Source organism: Miniopterus natalensis, chromosome 2 (genome assembly GCF_054644295.1).
Source record: "Miniopterus natalensis isolate mMinNat1 chromosome 2, mMinNat1.hap1, whole genome shotgun sequence".
In the NCBI taxonomy this organism is placed as follows: Eukaryota; Metazoa; Chordata; class Mammalia; order Chiroptera; family Miniopteridae; genus Miniopterus; species Miniopterus natalensis.
The window spans coordinates 142657262-142668850 of NC_142082.1; the positions used below are offsets into that span (position 1 = coordinate 142657262).

Here is an 11589-nt window from a genome sequence, read left to right on the forward strand (position 1 = left end):
GAGGACAGATCTCTGAGTTATGGTAACTTTGATTTGGGCTTGAATCCTTCCCTTATCCTGGCCCAGCTGGTTTCTCCAGATTATAATGGCCCTAAAAGCAATGTTGATGTTGTGAGCATTAGGTGGCATCTAAATATTTGCTCAAGCACTGTGGGTAACTTCTTGACATATGGTCCACTCTGACCCCTAGATCTTCTGCCTTGTCTGGACCCTTCTTTGTTGTGTGGTTTCTAAGAGGCGGGGGGTTGGCTCCAGGATTGTCGAAGGTACCAATGGGAATGGGATTTACCTCCCACCAGGGGTGGCTAACTTTAGAGAATTTACCATCCCCTGAAGATTTAATAGCTAAAACATAGGCAGGCTCAGCTCCCTCAGAGGAGGAAGTTGCTGGAGAAGGGCATGCCTGGGAGGAGTGCCCACTGCTCTGATAAAGGGGACTGTGTGTACTTCACCCCCCCACCCCACCCACCCCCGCCATCATCTCCTTCTTTTCCTGGTGGTGGCAGGACCTTCGGGAGGAGTGCATCAAGCTGAAGAAGAGAGTGTTTGACCTCGAACGGCAGAACCAGATGCTGAGCTCGCTGTTTCAGCAGAAACTCCAGCTCACAGCAGGCTCCCTCCCTCAGGTGGGCATATGCCATTCTCCTTCCCTTGTCATATCTGTTTCCTACCTCCCCAGCCCCATCATTATCACCACCCTCTTTTCTCCCAACACCTACAGGAGCACGCTGTCCAGCTCTCCCCTCCATTCCAGGGGCAGTCCATCTAGGGAAGGCCCACCTAGCCTGATAGATCTGAGCCTTAGATAGGGTGTAAAAACTCCCTGAGTCCCCTCAACTGGGCTGCTCAACCTTGTAGGTGCTCTCTTCCCAACTGGATGGGATCCCTTCTTGTTGACAGAGAAGGTTCTTGCTGGCTCTCACCCTGCTTGGAGAAATGGGTGGAGGCTGAAAATGTAATTATTCATCCTCCCAAGGGGCCCCTTTGGCCACTGCATTGCCTCTTCCTGGCCAGGGGCAGGGGTGGGACTGGGTGGAAGGCACCCAGTGCTTGGCGTCACAGAGAGGTCAGGAAAGGCACTTGACCGGATAACTCTGTGTGTGCGTATGTTGCATGCAGGGTGGGGCAAAAATAGGTTTACAGTTGACTCAAGCATGGTCACAGACCCTGGTCCCTGCTTCTAGCCTTGACACCTGCCTTACCCAGGATAAGCAGGAGCCTACTAGGGGTGAATCCTGTGCCCATTTGGTGTTACTCTGTCAGGAAGCCTCAAGGATGGGGTGAGACATGGGGGTGGGAGGGTCAGGAGCAGCTCCAGGTACCTGAGGTGAACAGCAGGTTCTGAAGTCAGCCGGCGCACCCCTCACTCCACCTCTGACCTTGACAAGGAGAGAAATACCTTCTGTGTGTGTATCTGTCTGATACAAACCTGGCAGCTCTTGGCTTTCAGTCCCTGAGCAGGAGGCCCTCAGCTCCCTGAGAAGCCTGACCCCTGGGAGAGGAAGCCTGTCGTCACCATGGCCTGTTTAGAGCCCCCACCTACCAGGCTGGTGCAGAGCTGGGTGAATCAGTGGCATGGACTGCAGCTCCCCCTGCCCTGGGTCTTGCCCAGCTACAGGGTTCATCCTGGAATTCCAAGAGGCCTAATGACACTGGCCCATCTCACCCCATCCATACCCATCTCAGTAACTGGTGATAAAAGAAGTATAGATCATCCTTAAATAATTTCTTTTTTATTTAAATGATTCTGGGAGCCCGGTCGGGTGTGCTTAGCGGTTGAGCATCAACCTAGGATCCAGGAGATCACGGTTCGATTCCCAATCAGGGCACATGCCCCAGTTGCAGGCTCGCAGCCGATCAGTGATGACTTTCTCATCATTGATGTTTCAACTCTCTCTCTCCCTCTCCTTTCCTCTCTCTGAAATCAATAAAGATATATTTTAAAAATTAAATAAGTAAATAAATTGGGGAAGCTTTCCCTAGATAGATAGATAGATAGATAGATAGATAGATAGATAGATAGATAGATAGATGATAGATAGATAGATAGATAGATAAATAAATAAATAAATAAATAAATAAATAAATAAATAAATAAATAAATAAATGATTCTGGGATTTAAATTTGGGATTTTTAGGGTTTGGGGCAATAGATTTATCTTCCCCAGAGGTAACATGATAAAATGGAAAGAGCATGGACCTTGGCCTCAGATAAGCTTGGGTTGGATCCCTAACTTAGCTAATCCTTAGCTGTGTAACCTTGGGCAAATTAATAATCTTACAAACCACAGCCTTTCCTTATAGACAGGAATAAGAGCACCTATATTGCATGTTGTCATGAGGATTAAATGAGATAATATATAGTGCTTGGCCCATAGTACACAGTCAATATTTGGCAGCAGGTATTTATCATTATTAATGTTATTTCCAAGTTGTGCTTTGCTAGGATGAAAGCCCCATTGAGATGCTAATTAAGCTCTTACTGTGAGTATGCCTTTGCCAACACATATGGAACTGGACAGAGCTGGCCTGTGCAGAGTGAAAGCAACCCCTAAAGGCTGGGGCTGCGGAAGCTAATGCAGATTTACGGACAGCAGTAGTACAAAGCCGAGTGTGACGGTACCGTCCAAGAGCCAGAAGGGAGGAGGCCATCAGAGACAGGCTGGGGAGGGTTCCCTTAATGAGGTGACTTTGGACCTGGGCCTTGATGGATGGGAGATTTAAAGAGTGCAATAGGGATTAGAGAAAAGGGATTCCCTGTGGAGGGAACAGGGCAAGGAAGCCTAGGGAGCAGCAAGCTGTTCAGCATGGCTGGAACAAAGGGTGTGTGAAGGAGCAGCAAGTGAGACGGAGCTGGAGACGGCATTGGGAAAGACCAGGCAGGCAGGCAGGCCTAGAATGCTCGCAGAGTTCAGACTTGTCTTTAGTGGGCAGGCACAGGAGGCTTTGAGCACAATGCTTTAGAAAAAAAAGGGAAAGATGCTTTAGGTGGTCTTTTACATCAGAGGTTGAAAACCCACTCAGGTCACAGAGACTGAAATGCTGAGCAGTCCCAGCCAGAGGTGTGAGGATCTGGGCTGAAAGAGCGGGTGCAGGTGGCCAGAGGGGAGGCAGAGAGATGATGCCGAGATGGGATTTGAAAGCAATGGAGGGCCCGGCCGGGCATGGCTCAGTGGTTGAGCATCGACCTAGGATCTAGGTGATCACAGTTTGATTCCTGGTCAGGGCACATGCCTGGGTTGCGGGCTCTATCCCCAGTCAGGGGCTTGCAGGAGGCAGCCGATCAATTACTCTCATCATTGATGTTTCTCTTTCTCTCTCCCTCTCCCTTCCTCTCTCTGAAATCAATAAAGATACATATTTTTTAAAATAATAATAAATAAATGAAAGCAATGGAGGGCCCTATGGTTTTTCTCAGTGGTTAGAGCGTCCACCCACAGACTGAAAGGTCCTGTGTTCAATTCCAGCCAAGGGCAAGTACCTGGGTTGCAGGCTCGATCCCCAGCCCCCATGGGAGGCAACCAATCAATGTGTCTCTCTCGCGTCAATGTTTCTCTCTCTCTTTCTCCCTACCCCTTCCACTCTCTCTGAAAAGCAAAGGAAAAAATATTGAGGATTAAAAAAAAAAAAAAAGCTATGGAGAACAAGAGACAGGGAGGAATTAAAGCTGACTGGTATCTAGTTGAAATGCCTAAGCTAAGGAAGTGACATTCTCAGGGACTGAGAGAGAAGTGACCCATGATTAAATACTACTTTTGTATTCCTCAGAGTACAAGTTTCACATGAGACCAGCTAGGGGAGGCAGAAGTGATAACTCCCACCACCATCCCTTTTCTGGGACCCAGTAATAAGGTGCCTCTTCCCTTAGTGTCAGCTGTGATGCTGAGCTCACAGGCAGTCAGAACAAGAAGGGGTTTTGCTGCTTACTCTCTCCCTAATCGGGAGGAGGCCCCAAAGTAAAGCATAGGAGTCTGGAGCTGCCCTTGGCCCAGGAGCCCCCTACCCCTTTCTGCAAAGCCCCCAGCCTGGTCCCACCTTTCTGCCACCTGGGTGTACACTTCTTCCATCTGCCTGTTCCTTGGTCTCCCAAGGCTCCTCTGACCAGGTGGTGGGGACAGTGGTGAAAGCGTACCTTGAGTGGACCAGGAGATGTCCCTGAAGGAGCAAATTTTTCCTGCCCTGGGATGGGAAGGCCTAGTTCGTGAGGAAGTAGGGACCTGGGACAGAGCACCTGTGCTAACTCTGCCTCTCCCTGTAGATCCCACTCACCTCACTCCAGCCGCCATCCGAGCCACCAGCTTCCCCCTCCCTGAGCTCCGCCGAGGGACCGGCTACCTCGCTGCCTCTGGGGCGTTGTGCTGGGCAGAGAGAGGTAGGAGGGCTGGGCACAATGGTCTGTGGCTCTGCAGGCTATGGGTTTATCAGTTGCCACCATTGCTGTTTCCTAATGAGTCCCAGGGGGAGGCTGGGTCCTGGTGCACAGATTCTTGTCCAGACTGGGTATGAGCCCTCAGTTGTCACCTCATACCAAGAAAAGCAGATCCACCCCAACCACTGGCCTTGCAAGAAAATGTGTTAATACTGTGGTAAGAGTCATAGCTTCCTCTGGGCCAGGCACTGTGCTGAGCCCCTGGATCTCTTCTGTCTTCTTTTATGAGGTTAAATATAATTAGCATCCATTGTACAGATGATATAATGAAGTTTAGCGAATCAGTAACTTGCCAAAGGCCATATAACTAGTTAAGTAGTAGATTGGTACTTGAACCTACAGTCTGGCCCCAGAACCCATGTAGTTAACCACTGTGTCAGACTGGACTGGGCACTGGAAGGGCTTCCCATAGAGTCATTCCCAACCCCCTTCTCCTTGGAGAGCAGGTCAGCAGGCCTCTGTCTGACCTAAGAAGGCCTGAGCTTGCTGCAGTGACTGACTTAGGACTTGGTCACATCACATCCCCTTCTCGAGTCTCTGTGTTCTTTCTAGGGCCTGAAAAATGAACAGCCCTGCCGACCCAAACAGCAGAGAGAAGTGGTGGGAAAGCGGGGCTGGGATAACCAGGAAGGGAAATGGGGTGCCCACCCAACCCCAGTCATGCCAGGAAAAACAGTGGGACTAATCAGGGCTCATGTCCCTTAAGGAAAATGAGCCATCATGTCCCAGGAGATGTCAGTTCCTTTTGGGGACATAGTCAAAACCAGACCCGTGTTGCTCCTGCCATACTCAGTTATGCGCAGTTCAGGTCCTGAGTATGCATGCGGTCTCCTCATGCTATTTCTCCCCCAAGGTGTGTTGGGAGCAGCAGCTGCGGCCAGGAGGCCCAGGACCCCCAGCCGCCCCACCCCCAGCGCTGGACGCCCTATCCCCATTCCTTCGAAAGAAAGCCCAGATCCTGGAGGTGCTGAGAGCCCTGGAAGAGACTGACCCCTTGCTTCTCTGCTCACCTGCCACCCCCTGGCGGCCTCCAAGTGAGGGTCCTGGCTCCCCAGAGCCTATCAATGGCGAGCTGTGTGGCCCACCTCAGCCTGAACCCTCACCTTGGGCCCCCTACCTGCTACTAGGCCCTGGTAGCCTGGGAGGACTGCTACACTGGGAACACTTCTTGGGGAACCCTGGGGAGGAAGAGGGTGTTGGGCAGCCCTGGGGCCCTAGTAGGGGCTCCCCCCAGGCCCAAGGTGCCATCTCTGGCCCACCCTGTGTCCCAGGCAGCAGCTCCTCCTCCTCTTCTGATGAGGCAGGTGACCCCAATGAGGCACCCAGCCCTGACACCCTGTTCGGGGCCCTGGCTCACAAACAGTTGAACCTGGGCCAGCTCCTTGAGGACACAGAGTCTTACCTACAGGCCTTCCTGGCTGGGGCTGCAGGCTCATTCAACGGGGACCACCCAGGTCCCGGACAGCTGTCCTCCCCAGACCAGCGACCCCCACAGTTATCCAAGTCCAAAGGCCTCCCCAAGTCAGCTTGGGGTGGGGGTACCCCAGAGGTTCACAGGCCAGGCTTTGGTGCTACCTCAGAGGGCCAGGAGCCCCTCCCCTTCCTCAGCATGTTCATTGGTGCAGGGGATGCCCCCCTGGGCCCGCGACCTGGCCATCCCCTCTCCTCATCTCAGGTGAAAAGCAAGCTCCAAATTGGCCCCCCTTCTCCTGGGGAAGCCCAGGGACCCCTTCTGCCCTCTCCAGCCAGAGGTCTCAAGTTCCTAAAGCTGCCTCCAGCCTCAGAAAAGCTCCCCAGCCCAGGAGGCCCCCAGCTAAGCCCTCAGCTCCCCAGGAACTCCCGAATCCCTTGCAGGAACAGTGGCTCAGATGGCAGCCCCTCCCCACTGCTGGCCCGAAAAGGCCTGGGTGGAGGAGAGCTGTCTCCAGAAGGGGCACAGGGCCTGCTCACCAGCCCTTCACCCTGCACCACAACCCCGGACTCTGCACAGCTCCGACCTCCCCAGCCAGCTTTGTCCACCACGCTGTCCCCTGGATCAGTGGTATCTCCCTGCTATGAGAATATCCTGGACCTTTCCCGGAGCACCTTCAGGGGGCCTTCTCCAGAGCCACCTCCATCCCCATTGCAGGTGCCCACCTACCCACAACTAACTCTAGAGGTGCAACAGGCCCCTGAGGTCCTCAGAAGTCCTGGGGCCCCCCTTAGCCCTTGCCTCCCAGAATCCTGCCCTTATGGAAGCCCCCAGGAGAAAAGTTTGGATAAGGCAGGCCTGGAGTCTCCCCATCCTGGACGCAGGACCCCAGGCAGCTCAGCCAAGAAGCCCAGCCAGGGGGCAGGACGGCGACCTGGAGATCCTGGCTATACACCTCTGCGGGACAGACTGGCAGCCCTGGGGAAACTGAAGACTGGCTCTGAGGGGCCCCAGGGCCCAGAGAAGAATGGGGTGCCAGTCAGGCCTGGCACCGAGAAGGCTCGGGGAGCAGGGAGGTCAGGGGAGACTCCTGGAGACATGGCACTCTCCATCTCCAGGCCCCCTGAGCAGCCAGAAGCCAAGGGGGCCCTGCGGGGGGCAGTGGCCTTGGGCACAAGCAGCCTGAAGCAGCAGGAACCTGGGCTCCTGGGGGACCCTGGGGCCCGAGTCTACTCCTCCCACTCCATGGGGGCTCGGGTGGACCTGGAGCCTGTCTCACCAAGGAGCTGCCTCACCAAAGTGGAGCTGGCCAAGAGCCGGCTGGCAGGGGCCCTGTGCCCCCAGGTACCCCGCACTCCTGCCAAAGTGCCAACCTCAGCCCCCAGCCTGAGCAAGCCCAATAAGAGCCCCCACGGCAGCCCGACAAAGCTACCTTCCAAGTCACCTACCAAGGTGGTGCCCCGACCTGTGGTCCCGCCAGCCACCAAGGAGCCCCCCAAGCCTGACAAGGGGAAGGGCCCACCTTGGACAGACTGTGGTGGCACCACGGCCCAGCCCACACCCTCAGCACCAGGCCCCACTGACCCAAGCCAGGGCCCTGAGGGGCGTGCCCCACACTCGGCCATTGAGGAGAAGGTGATGAAGGGCATCCAGGAGAATGTACTGCGGCTCCAGGGCCAGGAGCGGGCACCAGGCACCGAGGCCAAGCACCGTAACACTAGCAGCATTGCCAGCTGGTTTGGCCTTAAGAAGAGCAAGCTGCCAGCGCTGAACCGCCGCACAGAGGCCACCAAGAGCAAGGAAGGGGCCAGCGGGGGCTCCCCACTGCGGAAGGAGGTCAAGGTGGAATCGCGGAAGCTGGAGGCAGAGAGCCTCAACATCTCCAAGCTGATGGCCAAGGCGGAGGATTTGCGCCGGGCGCTGGAGGAGGAGAAGGCCTACCTGAGCAGCAGGGCCCGGCCGCGGCCCGGGGCACCGGCACCAGGGCCCAGTGCAGGGCTGGGGCAGGTCCAGGGCCAGCTGGCTGGCATGTACCAGGGTGCAGACACCTTCATGCAGCAGCTGCTCAACAGGTGAGAGCCTGGGACCGGTCAGCAGGTGCTTGGTGACTGGGGGCACTTATCTCTCCATGGGCACATCAGAGACTTGCTAGGACTTCCTGGCCTGGGAGCTTGGGCTTCACAGAGGTCAAAGGGGGTCAGAGGTCAAGCAGAATGCCATCAAAGTATCTGGGGGTTAGTGGCCTGACCAAGAGGAAAGATGAGGGGTTTGTTCCCTGGCTCCCTGCCTTTCCACGTCTCTGGCTCTCTGACATCAGACTTGCTGAGATCCAGCTTCTCATTTGGGAAGAGGGAACTGCCCACTTTCCTCGATGTCTCTGGTGTCAGGTGAGGCAGCCTACTGTGTCTGCACACAGCAGTCAAGGGGATGCTAGTTCTAGACCATGGCCTGATGAAGGTCTCACTCGGGTTTCCCATCCTATAGAACAAGGAGGGTCTCCTTCCCATCATGCCCTTTGGCATCTGCCACAGACCGGGCAATGGGAGCTGTGGTTTACAGAAGGGGCCACCCCATCTTGGGGTTGCTCTCTGTGGGCTAGGTTAAGGCAGAATGTCCGCAGGAATTGGGCCCCAGGAAGGTGTGATTTGGACAGCAAGTGCACCTCAGATTCAGCCAGGGCGGATAGAGTGTTGTGAGTGGGCCAGGATGTGACCGGGCCTGCCAACATTGTTGAATGGTCCCTAGGCTTGACTCTGGATAGCTTTAGGCGAGTTCTCCCATCTATCCCGCCCCTGCTATTTCTCTGGGGTTTTCCCTAGGGTTTCTGCCTGTTCCCAGTGTCAGAAGGGGGTGCTGGGGCAGCCACCAGGGATATGTCCCCTTCCCCAGGGAGAGGGGGTGCCTCACTAGGCCCACACCATACTTGGGAGCAAGGCCTCCCTCATCTCCTGCACTGCTGCCCCTAGGGTGGATGGCAAGGAGCTGCCACCCAAGAGCTGGAGGGAGCCCAAACCCGAGTATGGTGACTTCCAGCCAGTGTCCTCTGACCCCAAGAACCCCTGGCCAGCCTCTGGGCCCCGAAATGGCCTGGTTGGCCCTCTTCAGAGCTGCGGAAAACCTGGAAAAGTAAGTTCTTGGGGCAGGGGCTGGATGGAGGGCTGGTCCCTTGGTTCTGCCAGATCTCTTACCCCTCGAGGGCTCCCCTCCCTGAGGCCAGAAGCTGCTGGATGCACTTCTGGTGGGGGGGGGGGGGGCTGTAGGGGGAGCTGGGAAGGGGAAACGCCTTTTGGTACTCTCAGATCCATAATCCAGGGGTCCTAATGATGAGGCTTGGAGAGGGGTTTGGGGTAGGGGAAGAATGGGCTCAGAAGTCTCCTGTTTCCCACAGCCAAGCATGGAGCCAGGAAGGCGAGAAGAGATGCCCTCAGAGGATAGCCTGACCGAGCCAGTGCCCACCTCACACTTCACAGGTCAGCAGGGTGAAGGGCCAAGGATGGGACTTTACTCCTTCCTGTCACTGCATCAGGTGCCAGGCCCTGAGTGCCATCTTTGTGCCAATCACCAGGTGGGGACTCAGGCTGCACAGAAATATCACTTCCTGCCCTCGGGGTACCTGCCACGCTTCCCCAAAGCTAGGGGAGGTGGGACAGGGTAAGCAGAGAAAACTGAGCCTGTTGATCCTGTAGGGGCCTGGACCGGTATGTTGGGGCAGGAAGCTGGGAGAAGAAGGCAGAGTGAATGAGCTACCTACAGCCTCACATTCGTGACTTACCCTTCCCTCCCCCAGCCTGTGGCTCCTTGACTCGAACCCTGGACAGTGGCATTGGGACCTTCCCACCCCCAGACCATGGCAGCAGTGGGACCCCCAGCAAGAATCCTCCCAAGACCAAACCACGGCTGGAGCCCCCACCCGGGGGTCCCCCAGCTCGGCCGCCTCCCCTTACCAAAGTCCCTCGCCGTGCCCACACACTGGAGCGTGAGGTGCCCGGCATAGAGGAGCTGCTGGTGAGTGGGCGGCACCCCAGCATGCCGGCCTTCCCCGCACTGCTCACTGCTGCTCCGGGCCACCAGGGCCATCAGACCTGTCCTGACGGTGAGTGTCCGTGCAGGTGGGTGGCTGTCCTTGGGACTCCGCCCACCACTACCACTGCTACCTACTTTGCCCTTTTCACCACATAGATCCCTGTGAAGACCCTGGACCTCCCCCTCCTGTCCAGCTGGCCAAAAACTGGACCTTTCCCAACGCCAGGGCAGCTGGTGGCTCCACTGACCCTTTCCTGTGCCCACCCCGACAATTGGAGGGGCTGCCCAGGACCCCCATGGTGAGCATAGCTGAAGGGGAAAGGGAATAGGACTGGAGGGCAGAAGGATAAAAGGGGGAGACCAGTTTTTCCCATGAGGTACAGCCGTCCCAGGGGAGGATTGAAGGAACAGCTCCTTGGATGTCCCTCTGGGCAGCCCACCCACCTCCCTTCTTATACCCCTCTGTGGAAAGGGTTTCTCTCCCTCTACAGAACCTCGGTAGGACTGTGCTCAGTCATGCCTCCGGCCTGCTTCCTCTTGGTGCAGAGCCCAGGGCCTTTCAGGCAGGGCCAGGAGGTGAGAGGAGCTTCCTCCTAAGCTTCCCTCCCTTTCCCAGGCCCTGCCTGTGGACCGAAAGCGGAGCCTGGAGCCCAGCCGCCCAACCGCTACAACGCCCCAGGGCCCTGCATTTGGGGGTAGCCGCACTCCCAGCACATCGGACATGGGTGAGGAAGGCAGAGTGGCCAGTGGGGGCCCCCCAGGGCTGGAGACCTCAGAGTCTCTCAGCGACTCGCTCTACGACTCCCTCTCCTCCTGCGGGAGTCAGGGCTGAGGAGCTGCACGGCGGCCCCTCTCAGACCACAGACTGGACCGGCTCTCCTTGGGCCCTGCCCCCTCCAGGCCAGTGGGGCTCCTCCCTGAAGGGACCAAGGGGGCAGATAGATAAGAAGGTGAAGGGGGTCCCTGGCACTCCCCACTGCCCACCGCTGCTGTGGAGGAGATGACCACTCTCAGCTCAGGGAGAGACCCCACCTTTGGTCCCTCCTCTCACCCAGAGTAAGGCTCTTCCTCCGAGGGACTGGGTTTCCAGGTCGCTGTCCCAGCCCTAGCTCCTACTTCAGGCTGAGCCATCTTGTGGTGCTGGGCTTCCTGCCCGCCAGCTGTGCCATCTCCGCCCGACCCGGCTGCTCCCTGCCCGAGCCCCCACGGGGCCACCAGAGGCCCTGCGCTGGTGGAGTTTGGAGGCGAGGGGTCAAGTTGCCTTCTCTCTCATCTGCCCTGATCCTCCTTGCTATCTGGATGGTGCTGCCCTCCCCTGCCCTATGTCTTTGGAGTCTATTTGTCTGTCTTTTTTGTTGTTTTTTTATATTAAAGCACCTGGCCCACTCCCCACCCCCATCCCGCACTGCGGTTAATTTATCTGTCCTTATACATGCGGCTGCTCTGCTTCCAGCCTCTGCTTCTGCGGTATCCCTAATAAAACGTGGAGGCCTCTCTGTTCCCCCTACTCAGCTTGTTCTGTGGGAGGACACAGGGATGGACAGGTGGGTGGAGAGTGTGTGGGAACCAGGGTGATGGGGTGAGGGTGAGACTCTGTCCCAGGCACCCTTGTAAAGCAACCCCCCTACCAAGAGAGCTGGCTGGGGTCTCCTCAGAAGGTAACTAAGGATTGGGGGGTTGGGGTTTGCTTAAGCCTGGAATGGTGCCTGGGTTGGGGAGATTGCCC

General features: G+C 56.5%; 1 protein-coding gene across 2 annotated transcripts in view; it reads left to right on the forward strand.

Moving 5' to 3' along the window:
• NCKAP5L (NCK associated protein 5 like) overlaps positions 1-11370 on the forward strand; it is a 31619-nt gene extending 20249 nt beyond the window's left edge. For both annotated transcript variants that reach the window (XM_087814679.1, XM_016201035.2), the window contains exons 6-13: positions 507-626; positions 4259-4372; positions 5283-7912; positions 8807-8966; positions 9229-9310; positions 9628-9933; positions 10020-10162; positions 10480-11370. In XM_087814679.1, the coding sequence (XP_087670805.1) occupies positions 507-626; positions 4259-4372; positions 5283-7912; positions 8807-8966; positions 9229-9310; positions 9628-9933; positions 10020-10162; positions 10480-10695 (3771 nt within the window). In that variant the 3' untranslated portion in view covers positions 10696-11370. The remainder of the gene's footprint in view (positions 1-506; positions 627-4258; positions 4373-5282; positions 7913-8806; positions 8967-9228; positions 9311-9627; positions 9934-10019; positions 10163-10479) is intronic.
• Positions 11371-11589: the final 219 nt, after the last annotated feature.